The sequence below is a fragment of the Haemorhous mexicanus genome, chromosome 36, assembly GCF_027477595.1.
Source record: "Haemorhous mexicanus isolate bHaeMex1 chromosome 36, bHaeMex1.pri, whole genome shotgun sequence".
NCBI lineage: Eukaryota > Metazoa > Chordata > Aves > Passeriformes > Fringillidae > Haemorhous > Haemorhous mexicanus.
The window spans coordinates 1,055,190-1,067,542 of record NC_082376.1 but is presented as its reverse complement, the minus strand read 5'-3'; the positions used below and the strand labels follow the sequence as shown (position 1 = coordinate 1,067,542).

The 12,353-nt window shown below is 71.1% G+C and overlaps 1 protein-coding gene across 3 annotated transcripts in view; it reads left to right on the top strand.

The window, feature by feature from the left end:
• The first annotated feature begins 309 nt into the window (after window positions 1-309).
• Window positions 310-12,353, top strand: part of EXOC3L2 (exocyst complex component 3 like 2) — a 13,556-nt gene continuing 1,512 nt past the window's right edge. The window contains exons 1-11 of one of the 3 annotated variants that reach the window (XM_059872552.1): window positions 310-909; window positions 1,600-2,272; window positions 3,093-3,207; window positions 4,085-4,195; window positions 4,848-4,948; window positions 5,561-5,668; window positions 5,741-5,876; window positions 7,158-7,280; window positions 8,212-8,367; window positions 10,466-10,552; window positions 11,041-11,075. In XM_059872552.1, coding sequence (XP_059728535.1) covers window positions 447-909; window positions 1,600-2,272; window positions 3,093-3,207; window positions 4,085-4,195; window positions 4,848-4,948; window positions 5,561-5,668; window positions 5,741-5,876; window positions 7,158-7,280; window positions 8,212-8,367; window positions 10,466-10,552; window positions 11,041-11,075 — 2,108 coding nt within the window. In that variant the 5' untranslated portion in view covers window positions 310-446. Of the gene's footprint in view, window positions 910-1,599; window positions 2,273-3,092; window positions 3,208-4,084; window positions 4,196-4,847; window positions 4,949-5,560; window positions 5,669-5,740; window positions 5,877-7,157; window positions 7,281-8,211; window positions 8,368-10,465; window positions 10,588-10,885; window positions 10,921-11,040; window positions 11,076-12,353 lie in introns of all 3 variants that reach the window. The other 2 variants (XM_059872553.1, XM_059872551.1) reach the window with 2 other exon arrangements.

The following is a 12,353-nucleotide window of genomic DNA, read 5'->3' as shown; positions in this document are numbered from 1 at the left end:
CGTACTGCCACCAGTGCCACCGCTGCCACCGCCGGTGTCACAGCCGCCACCGCCGCTAAAGCCACCAGAGCCACCGGTGTCACCACAGCCACCGCCGGCGTCACAGCCGCCACCGCCGCTAAAGTCACCGGAGCCACCAGTGTCAGCACAGCCACCCTCGGTGTCACCGCAGCACCGCCGCTAAAGTCACCGGAGCCACCAGTGTCAGCACAGCCACCCTCGGTGTCACCGCAGCACCGCCGCTAAAGCCACCAGAGCCACCGGAGCCACCGGTGTCAGCACAGCCACCCTCGGTGTCACCACCGCCGCCGCCCCCGGTGCCCCCCGGAGCCCCCGCGCCGCTCCCGGGGGGCTCCGTCCGCCCGCCTGCCGCGTCCCCCTCCGCGTCCCCTCCGTGTCCCCTGGCCCCCGGTGTCCCCTCCGGTGCCCCCGGTGCCCCCCCGGCGATGCCGCTGCTGCGGAGACCCCCGGAGGGGGCTCGGGAGGACGGGGACCCTTTCGCCACCAACCCCGAGGGTCGCCGGCGGCGCCGCGCCACCCTGGGCGGGCTGGTGGGGCTGGGGGGACAGCTGGGGGGACACCTGGGACACCTGGGGGGACACCTGGGACACCTCGGGGGTCCCTTCGGCCGCGGCCGCCGCCCCCGCGACGCCCCCGGGCCCCGCGGGCGCCGCCGCTCCGAGGACTCGGGGGTGGCGCGGAGACCCCCGGAGGAGGCGGGGGGCGGCAAGCGGGGGTCGCTGCTGCGGCTGGCCTTGGGGACCTGGGGACAGCGGGGGACAGAGAAGGTGTCGCCGGTGGAGGGACAGGCGGGGGACGGCGCGGACGGAGCGGGAGCGCGGCGGGAGAGCGGCGGGAGGGACAAGGGCGGCGACAGGGACGGGGACAGGGACAGGGAGCCGCTGTCCGGTGAGTGGGGACGGGGGGGGACACGGGGGACACGGGGGGGCGTGGGGGGACAGGGGGGTTAGGGACACCGGGGGGGTTGGGGACATGGAGGGACAGGGGAGCTTGGGGACAACAGGGGGGTTTGGGGGGACGGAGGGGCTTGGGGACAACAGAGGGACAGAGGGGGTTGGGGACAACAGGGGGGGTTGGGGACAGCAGGGGGGGTTGGGGACACCGGGGGGGTTGGGGACAACAGAGGGACAGGGGGACTTGGGGACATCTAGGGAAAGGGGGGCGACGGAGGGACGGGGGGGACAGGGGGATTTGGGGACACCAGGGGGACAGGGGGGGTGGGGACACTGAGAGGGACACCAGAGGGACGGGGGGGCTTGGGGACGGTGACAGAGGCCACAAGGACACGACGATGGTGACAAGGGACACGGGGAAAAGGGCGTGGGGACTTCGGGAGATGGGGACAGGGGACAGGGGACAGGGAGATGGGACACGGGACAGGGGACACGGGGACACGGAGATGGGGCCATGGGGACAGGGGACACGGGGATGGCGACCTGTGGCCACAGGGACGCGGCGAGGGCGACTCCGGGACACGGGACAGAGGCGCGGGCTGGGGCCAGGTGCCACACGCGAGGCCAGGTGCCACACGCGGGGCCAGGTGCCACCGCGCCAGGTGCCACCGCCGTGTCCCCGCAGTGCTGGAGATCCTGGAGCTGATCCAGCGCCGGGACCTGGTGGCCGCGGACGCTCAGATCATCGCCCTGGAGGCCGAGTGCTCCCTGTCGCCGTCGCGCCCTCCCTCGCCCTGTCCCCTCCCCGCGTCCCCCTCCTCCTCCTCCTCCTCCTCCGCCACCCCTCCGCCATCCCCGGTCCCCGCCGGCGGCCGCCGAGCCCGCGACGTGGCCCTGCTCTACCGGGCGCTGCTGTCGCAGCTCTGGGCCGTGGTGGCCGAGTCGGTGGCCGCGGGGCGAGCGGTGGCCCCGCTGCGGGCCGTGGTGGCCGTGCTGGAGCAGGAGGAGGCGGCGGACGCGCGGAGCCCGCCCGGGACGCGCCCGGGGCGGCCGCGGGGGCTGCGGCGGCGCTGGCACCAAGCGGTGGCCAGGGCGGCCAGCGAGAGGTTGGCGCAGGTAGCCCCGGCAGGTGGGCTGGGGGCGCGGCTGGCGGCGCTGGCGGCCAGGGTGGTGGGCGACCTGGGGGTCGTCAGGAGCCACGTGGCGCCCGCCTACCCCCCCGAGTACGGGGCGCTCGGGGTTTACGCCCGGGGCTACCACCGGGCGCTGGCGCAGCAGGTGAGCGCGCTGGCGCAGAGACCCCTGGACGTGCCCGAGCTGTACCTGCTGCTGGACTGGCACAGCAACGCCTACCCCAGGTGAGACAGCGCCACACGTGCCCCCCCGGCCACGCCCACCCCGGGTGAGACACCTGGGAATCCCCAAATGTGCCCCTCCCGGCCACGCCCACCCCAGGTGAAACACCTGGGGAATCCCAAATGTGCCCCAAGGTCACGCCCACCCCAGGTGAAACACCTGGGAATCCCCAAACGTGCCCCATGGCAATGCCTAGCTCAGGTGAAACACATGGGGAATCCCAAATGTACCCCATAGCAATGCCTAGCTCAGGTGAGACACCTGGGGAACCCCAAATGTGCCTCAAGGTCACGCCCACCCCAGGTGAGACACCTTGGGAACCCCAAATCTGCCCCATGGCAATGCCTAGCCCAGGTAAAACACCTAGGGAACCCCAAAATCTGCCCCACAGCCACGCCTAGTCCAGGTAAAACACCTGGGGAACCCCAAATATGCCCCAAGGTCACGCCCACCCCAGGTGAGACACCTTGGGAACCCCAAAATCTGCCCCACGGCCATGCCCACCCCAGGTGAGACACCTTGGGAACCCCAAATCTGTCCCACGGCCCCGCCTAGCTCAGGTGAGACACCTGGGGAGCCCCCAAACCTGCCCCACCCGCCTTGGCACAGAGGGTGCCACCCCCAGGACACACCTGGGACACCCAGGGGAGCCCCCCCCGAACCCCGTGATACCCCTGGGACCCCCCTCAAAATCTGCCCCACCCAGCCCAGGTGGTGTCAGGGTGTCCCCGGGGTGTCCCCAGGGTGTCCCCGGGGTGTCCCCAGGTGCCCACAGGTGTCCCCAGGTGCCCACAGGTGCCCACAGGTGCTGTCCCCCCCCAGGGAGGTTTTGGGGCACCCCGAGGTGGGGGCGCTGCTGCGGGCGCAGGAACTGGGGCCCCTCCTGCCCCCCGAGACCCAGCGGCACCTGGAGAGCACCTGCATCGCCGCCGTCAAGGTGGGACATGGGGGACAGCGGGGACTCTGGGGACATTGGGGACACTGGGGACATTGGGGACATTGGGGACATTGGGGACTCTGGGGACATTGGGGGGATTGGGGGGATTTGGGGACATTGGGGACACTGGGGACAGTGGGGACACTGGGGACATTGGGGGGATTTGGGGACATTGGGGACATTGGGGACATCGGGGACTCTGGGGACATCGGGGGCACTGGGGACATCGGGGACAGTGGGGACATTGGGGACATCGGGGACTCTGGGGACATTGGGGACACTGGGGACATTGGGGGGATTTGGGGATGTTGGGGACATTGGGGACATTGGGGACATTGGGGGGATTTGGGGGATTTGGGGACATTGGGGGGATTTGGGGACATCGGGGACACTGGGGGCGTTGGGGACATTGGGGACATTGGGGACATTGGGGACACTGGGGGCGTTGGGGACATTGGGGACGTTGGGGACATTGGGGGGATTTGGGGACATCGGGGACACTGGGGACATTGGGGACATCGGGGACTCTGGGGACATTGGGGACATTGGGGACATTGGGGACACTGGGGGCGTTGGGGACATTGGGGACGTTGGGGACATTGGGGGGATTTGGGGACATCGGGGACACTGGGGGCGTTGGGGACATTGGGGACATTGGGGACACCGGGGACACTGGGGGGCTTGGGGGCATTTGGGGACACTAGGGACATTGGGGACAGTGGGAACACTGGGGACATCGGGGACAAGGGGGACACTATGGTGGCACCAGGAGTTGCATCAGGACGGTGCCAGGGCAGGGGGTGGCAGGGGACTCTGTCCCCTGGTGTCCCCTCTCCTGGTGTCCCCACCCCCGATGTCCCCTGGTGTCCCCTCCCAGGCCAAGGTGGAGGTGGCCGTGGCGCAGGAGCTGCAGCTCAGCGAGGACAGGTGGCCCGAGGATGTCACCAGCCAGGACATGGAGGAGGGGCTGGCCACGCGTGTCACCGGGGTACGGCCGTGCCACCAGCCCGGCTTGTCCCTGTCCCCTGCCCTGGCCTCTGGGGACACTGCAGTGACCCCCACCAGGGGCCAGCCGTGGCTCAGGGGACGCTGTGGCAGTGGCCTTGTCCCCAAACCCGCGGTGGCCTTGTCCCCACGGCCCAGGGGACACGGTGGCCCTGTCCCCACAGCTGTGGTGGCTTTGTCCCCACGGCTCAGGGGACACCATGGCCATGTCCCCACACCTGTGGTGGCCCTGTCCCCATGGCCCAGGGGACACGGTGGCCTTGTCCCCACACCCGTGGTGGCCTTGTCCCCACACCTGTGGTGGCCCTGTCCCCATGGCCCAGGGGACACCATGGCCATGTCCCCACACCTGTGGTGGCCCTGTCCCCCACAGCTGTGGTGGCCTTGTCCCCATGGCCCAGGGGACACGGTGGCCTTGTCCCCACACCCGTGGTGGCCTTGTCCCCACACCTGTGGTGGCCTTGTCCCCACGGCTCAGGGGACACCATGGCCTTGTCCCCACAGCTGTGGTGGCCTTGTCCCCATGGCCCAGGGGACACCATGGCCTTGTCCCCACACCTGTGGTGGCCCTGTCCCCATGGGCCAGGGGACACGGTGGCCTTGTCCCCAAACCCGCGGTGGCCTTGTCCCCACAGCTGCTGCGGGCACACCTGGACCGAGCCCCCCAGGTGACCCCCGAGTTCGGCCGGGAGATGGCGCACTGCCTGCTGGGCGTGCTGGTGGCCTTCCTGCACAGGTGGGACACCTGGGGACACCCTGGGGACACCCTGGGGACACTCTGGGGGACACCCTGGGGGCATGGGGACACCCTGGGGGACGTGGGGACACCCTGGGGACACCCTGGGGGGCACCCTGGGGACATAGGGACACCCTGGGGGACGTGGGGACACCCTGGGGGACATGGGGACACCCTGGGGACATCGTGTGGATATGGGGACACTCTGGGGACACCCTGGGGACACCATGGGGACACTCTGGGGACACCCTGGGGGACACTCTGGGGACATGGGGACACCCTGGGGGACATGGGGACACCATGGGGACACCCTTGGACAGGCTGGGGACAGCTTGGGGACACTCTGGGGACACCCTGGGGACACCCTGGGGATATGGGGACACTCTAGGGACACCCTGGGGACACCCTGGGGACACCCTGGGGACACCCTGGGGACACCCCGGGTGACACGGCGACCCCAGACCCTGACCCAGAACGACACCAGAGCTGCGGGGACACCTTGGGGACACCGGGACACGCCGGGTGGCCGGAGAGCCACACCCCCCAGCGTCCCCCCGAGCGGTGCCACCACCCGGTGGGTGACAGTGCCACCGCTGTCCCCGCTGTCCCCAGCTTCCAGCGGAAGGTCGAGCGCTTCCTGGACGCCCCCGGCGACCTCCCCCCGCCCGAGGGCGCCGCCGGCCGCGCCATCGCCCTGGCCAACTGCTGCCCCCCGCTCAGGTGAGGCCACCGCCCCCCGGGGGCGTGCCCAGGTGTCCCCGAGGGGAGGTGACACCGCGGTGACCCCCGCAGGGCCCTGGCGGAGCGGCTGGCGCAGTCGGGGCACCCCGAGAGCGAGGGCCCGCGGCGGCAGGCCAGCGCCGCGCTGGAGCGTGTCACCCGCACCTGCGGCCACCTGCTGACCCGGCGGCTCCTGGAGGAGCTCAAGGTGACACCGGGGGACAGCGGGGGACCGGTGGGGGAGTTGGGGGTTGGGTGGGTGACATCTCTGGGACGTGGTGGCCATCGCTGGGTGACAATTGTGGGACGTGGCTCCCGCCGCGCTGGAGCGTGTCACCCGCACCTGCGGCCACCTGCTGACCCGGCGGCTCCTGGAGGAGCTCAAGGTGACACCTGGGGGACAGGGGACAGGTGGGGGGAGGTGGGTGACATCTCTGGGACGTGGTGGCCATCGCTGGGTGACAATTGTGGGACGTGGCTCCCGCCACGCTGGAGCGTGTCACCCGCACCTGCGGCCACCTGCTGACACAGCGGCTCCTGGAGGAGCTCAAGGTGACACCTGGGGACAGCGGGGGGACAGCAGGGCAGTGCTGGGTGTTGGGTGGGTGACATCTCTGGGACGTGGTGGCCGCCACTGGGGGACAATTGTGGGACGTGGCTCCCACCGCGCTGGAGCGTGTCACCCGCACCTGCGGCCACCTGCTGACCCGGCGGCTCCTGGAGGAGCTCAAGGTGACACCTGGGGACAGCAGGGGACAGGGGACAGGTGGGGGAGTTGGGTGACATCTCTGGGACGTGGTGGCCGCCATTGAGGGACAATTGTGGGACGTGGCTCCCGCCGCGCTGGAGCGCGTCACCCGCACCTGCGGCCACCTGCTGACCCGGCGGCTCCTGGAGGAGCTCAAGGTGACACCTGGGGACAGCGGGGGACAGGGGACAGGTGGGGGAGGTGGGTGACAATTGTGGGATGTGGTTCCCGCCACGCTGGAGCGTGTCACCCGCACCTGCGGCCACCTGCTGACCCGGCGGCTCCTGGAGGAGCTTAAGGTGACACCGGGGGACAGCGGGGGACAGGGGACAGGTGGGGGAGGTGGGTGACATCTCTGGGACGTGGTGGCCGTCATTGGGGGACAGTCGTGGGATGTGGTGGCCATCAGGACATGGTGGCCATCGCTGGGTTGGTGACAACTGTGGGACGTGGTGGCCATCACTGCCTTGGTGACAATCGTGGGACGTGGTGGGTGTTGGCTTGGTGACAACTGTGGGACACGGTGGCCATCACTGGGTTGGGTGACATCTCTGGGACGTGGTGGCCATCGCTGGGTTGGTGACAACTGTGGGACATGGTGGCCGTCACTGGGTGCTGGCTTGCCTTGGCTTGGTGACACCCACGGGACACCGCGCCCACCGTGGCCGGTGCCACCGCCAGGTGCCCCCCAGGTGCCACCAGGTGTGGGTGGCAGTGACGTGCCCCTGTCGCTGTCCCCAGCCCCACTTTGCCAAGCTGATGAAGCGCAAGTGGCTGGCCAGCTCGGACGCCTTCGACGCCATCGTGATGCTCGTCACCGGCTTCGCGCAGACCCTGCGGCCGCTGCACCCCGAGCCGCACCAGGTGTGGCACCTGGGGACACCTGGGACACATGGGGACACCTGGGGGGCAGCTGGGACACCTGGGGACAGCTGGGGAGCAGCTGGGGGGAACCTGGGGACAGCTGGGGGGCAGCTGGGGACAGCTGGGGACACCTGGGGGACACCTGGGACACCTGGGGGGCACCTGGGGGGCAGCTGGGACAACTGTGGGACATTGGGACATCGGAGGGGGGTGACACCTGGGGTACACTAGGACATCAGTGGGGAGTTGGGTTGGGTGACACCTGGGGGACACACTGCGTGCTGCTCAGGTGACACCATGGAGGTGGTGGCCACACCAGGTGTGCCCCAGGTGACACCGCGGGCACAATGCCCACACCAGGTGTGCCCCAGGTGACACCGTGGGCACAGTGCCCACACCAGGTGTGCCCCAGGTGACACGGTGGCCACAGTGCCCACACCAGGTGTGCCCTAGGTGACACCATGGGCACAGTGCCCACACCAGGTGTGCCCCAGGTGACACTGTGAGCACAATGCCCACACCAGGTGTGGCTCCAGGTGACACGGTGGCCACAGTGCCCACACCAGGTGTGCCCAGGTGACACCGCGAGCACAGTGCCCACACCAGGTGTGCCCCAGGTGACACTGTGAGCACAGTGCCCACACCAGGTGTGCCCCAGGTGACACCGTGAGCACAGTGCCCACACCAGGTGTGCCCCAGGTGACACTGCGGGCACAGTGCCCACACCAGGTGTGCCCCAGATGACACTGTGAGCACAGTGCCCACTCCAGGTGTGCCCCAGGTGACACCACGAGCACAGCAGTGCCCACACCAGGTGTGCCCCAGATGACACTGTGAGCACAGTGCCCACACCAGGTGTGCCCAGGTGACACGGTGGCCATAGTGCCATCACCAGGTGTGCCCAGGTGACGCGGTGCCCCGCCCCCGGCAGGTGCTGGTCAGCGAGCTGCACCGCCGCGTGCTCCTGGAGTACGTGCGGCCGCTGCTGCAGGGGCGCCTGGTGTGCGCCTCGGCCAAGGCGCGCGCCCGCGTGGCCGCACGGCTGGGCGACGAGGCCCGGCAGCTCCGCGAGCTCTTCTCGCGCCTGGTGAGACCCCCGGGACCCCCCGGGACCCCCCGGGACCCCCTGGGCTGGCAGGGGGTGGGTGGGGTGGGTGACACCCGTGGGTGACACCTGTGGGTGTTGGGATGGGTAGCACCCGTGGGTGACACTGGGCAGAGCTCTTCTCATGCCTGGTGAGACCCCCGGGGCTGGCAGGGGCTGGGTGGCACCTGGGGGTGACACCTGTGGGACATTGGTGGGTGTTGGGATGGGTGGCACCCGTGGGTGGCACCTGTGGGTGTTGGGCTGGGGGACACCCGTGGGTGACACTGGGTGACGAGGCCCGGCAGCTCCGGGAGCTCTTCTCGCGCCTGGTGAGACCCCCGGGACCCCCCGGGACCCCCCGAGACCCCCGGGACCCCGCGGGGCTGGCAGGGGGTGGGTGGGGTGGGTGGCACCTGTGGGTGGCACCCGTGGGTGTTGGGGTGGGGGACACCTGTGGGTGACACTGGGGGACGAGGCCCGGCAGCTCCGGGAGCTCTTCTCGCGCCTGGTGAGACCCCCGGGACCCCCCGGGACCCCCCGGGGCTGGGCTGGGCTGGGTGGGGTGGGTGGCACCCGTGGGTGGCACCTGTGGGTGTTGGGGTGGGGGACACCTGTGGGTGACGCTGGGTGACGAGGCCCGGCAGCTCCGAGAGCTCTTCTCGCGCCTGGTGAGACCCCCGGGACCCCCCGGGATCCCCCGGGACCCCCGGGACCCCGCGGGGCTGGGCTGGGCTGGGTGGGGTGGGTGACACCCGTGGGTGGCACCTGTGGGTGTTGGGGTGGGGGACACCCGTGGGTGACACTGGGCGACGAGGCCCGGCAGCTCCGCGAGCTCTTCTCGCGCCTGGTGAGACCCCCGGGACCCCCCGGGACCCCCCGGGACCCCCGGGACCCCGCGGGGCTGGCAGGGGGTGGGTGGGGTAGGTGGCACCCGTGGGTGGCACCTGTGGGTGTTGGGATGGGGGACGCCCGTGGGTGACACTGGGCAGAGCTCTTCTCGCGCCTGGTGAGACCCCCGGGACCCCCGGGGCTGGGGTGGGGCTGGGTGGCACCTGGGGGTGACACCTGTGGGACATCGGTGGGTGTTGGGATGGGTGACACCTGGGGGTGGCACCTGTGGGTGTTGGGGTGGGTGGCACCCGTGGGTGGCACTGGGCAGAGCTCTTCTCGCGCCTGGTGAGACCCCCGGGACCCCCCGGGACCCCCCGGGACCCCCGGGACCCCGCGGGGCTGGGGTGGGGCTGGGTGGGGTGGGTGGCACCCGTGGGTGGCACCTGTGGGTGTTGGGGTGGGGGACACCTGTGGGTGACACTGGGTGATGAGGCCCAGCAGCTCCGGGAGCTCTTCTCGCACCTGCTGAGACCCCCGGGACCCCCCGGGGCTGGCAGGGGCTGGGTGGCACCTGGGGGTGACACCTGTGGGACATCAGTGGGTGTTGGGATGGGTGACACCCGTGGGTGGCACCTGTGGGTGTTGGGGTGGGCGGCACCCGTGGGTGGCACTGGGCAGAGCTCTTCTCATGCCTGGTGAGACCCCCGGGACCCCCCGGGGCTGGCAGGGGCTGGGTGGGGTGGGTAGCACCCGTGGGTGACACTGGGCAGAGCTCTTCTCGCGCCTGGTGAGACCCCCGGGACCCCCTGGGGCTGGGGTGGGGCTGGGTGGCACCTGGGGGTGACACCTGTGGGCGTTGGAATGGATGGCACTTGTGGGTGACACTGGGGGACACCGCTGGGCTGGGGTGGGTGACACCCGTGGGTGACACCTCTGGGACATTGGTGGGTGTTGGGATGGGTGACAGCCATGGGTGACATCCAGGGGACAGCGCTGGGGTGGGCTGGGTGACACCCGTGGGACATTGGTGGGGTGGGATGGGTGACACGCGGCGGTGACATCCGGGGGACATCGCTGGGTGCCACATCAGGTGACACCCCCATGGGACGCTGTTGGGTTGGGTGACACCCCACGGGACATCGCTGGGTGCTGGCTGCCACCCCTGGCGGCGGCGGCCCCCCCGGTCCCCGAGGTGTCCCCGAGGTGTCCCCAGTGTCCCCAGTGTCCCCAGTGTCCCCAGGGTCCCCGTGTGGCGCTGTCCCCGCAGGACTCGGCCTCGCCCTGGCTGGACTCGGTGGTGCCGCGGCTGCGGGAGCTGCTGGTGCTGGAGGACACGGCCGCGCTGCAGATGGAGGTCGGAGCCCTGGCCCGGGACTTCCCGGACATCCGGTGGGTGCGGGGACACCGCGGTGGCACTGGGGTGGCACTGCGGTGACACTGTGGGGGTGGCACAACCGGGGGTGACACCGCGGGACAGCCGGGGGTGGCAGCGGGGTGACACGGCCGCGCTGCAGATGGAGGTCGGAGCCCTGGCCCGGGACTTCCCCGACGTCCGGTGGGTGAGGGGACACCGCGGTGGCACTGGGGTGGCACTGGGGTGACACTGTGGGGGTGGCACAACTGGGGGTGACACCGCGGGACACCACGGGGGTGGCACCGGGGTGACACGGCCGCGCTGCAGATGGAGGTCGGAGCCCTGGCCCGGGACTTCCCCGACGTCCGGTGGGTGAGGGGACACCGCGGTGGCACTGCGGTGACACTGTGGGGGTGGCACAACTGGGGGTGACACCGCGGGACAGCCGGGGGTGGCAGCGGGGTGACACGGCCGCGCTGCAGATGGAGGTCGGAGCCCTGGCCCGGGACTTCCCCGACGTCCGGTGGGTGCGGGGACACCGGTGGTGGCACTGGGGTGGCATTGTGGGGGTGACACCGCGGGGGTGGCACCGGGGTGACATGGCCACGGGTGACACTGTGGGAACCCTGCGGGGGTGGCACAAGCAGGGATGGCATCGCGGGAACCCTGCGGGGGTGGCACCGTGGTGACACGGCCGGGGGTGACACCGTGGGGGTGGCACAACTGGGGGTGACACTGTGGGAACACTGCGGAGGTGGCACCGGGGTGACACGGCTGGGGGTGACACCACGGGGGTGGCAGAACTGGGGGTGACAACATGGGACACCACGGGGGTGGCAGGGGGGTGACACTGTGGGAACCCTGTGGGGGTGGCACCGCGGGACAGCACAGGGGATGGCACCGGGGTGACACGGCTGGGGGGGGTGACACGACCAGGAGTGACACCGCGGGGGTGACACACCCGGGGGGTGACACCTGGGGGGGGTGGTGACACACCCGGGGGGTGACACCTGGGGGGGGTGGTGACACACCCGGGGGTGACACCTGGGGGGGGTGGTGACACACCCGGGGGGGTGACACGGCTGGGGGGGTGGTGACACACCCGGGGGTGACAGGACGCTGTGCCCGGCGGCGGCCCCGGGCAGGACGCGGCGATCCCGCGGGGACCGAGCGGCGCTTTGACCGGACGCGGCCTCCGGCCCTTCCCGGCAGCTCCCGCCCCGCTCCTCCCGCCGGGAAGCGGCCGCGGCCGAGCGCCAAGGTCCCCTCCCGTGTCCCGGAGCCGGTGCCGCTCCCGGGGGACCGGTGGCACGCGCGGCCAGCGGGGGATGGGGGAGAGAAGTTGGGAGGGGGGGGGGACACACCCCGGTTAAAGCGGGCGGGGGGAGCTGGGACCGGTTAAACCGGGGGCTCCGGGGGGGTTTGACGCCGCTGACCCCCGGTGTCCCCCCCCGTGTCCCCCCCTGTGTCCCCCCCGTGTCCCCCCGGTGTCCCCCCTGTGCCTCCCCGGTGTCCCCCCGTTGTCCCCTCCCTGTGTCCCCCCCGTTGTCCCCTCCCTGTGTCTCCCCGGTGTCCCCCCCGTCCCCCCCTGTGTCCCCACCGGTGTCCCCCCCTGTGTCCCCACCGGTGTCCCCGTTGTCCCCACCGGTGTCCCCGTGCTCCCCTCCCTTTGTCCCCTCTCTGTGCCCCCCGGTGTCCTCCCGGTGTCCCCCGGTGTCCCCTCCCTGCTTCCCCCCTGTGTCCCCCCTGTGTCCCCCCCGTTGTCCCCTCCCTGTGCCCCCCCCGTGTCCCTCCCTGTGTC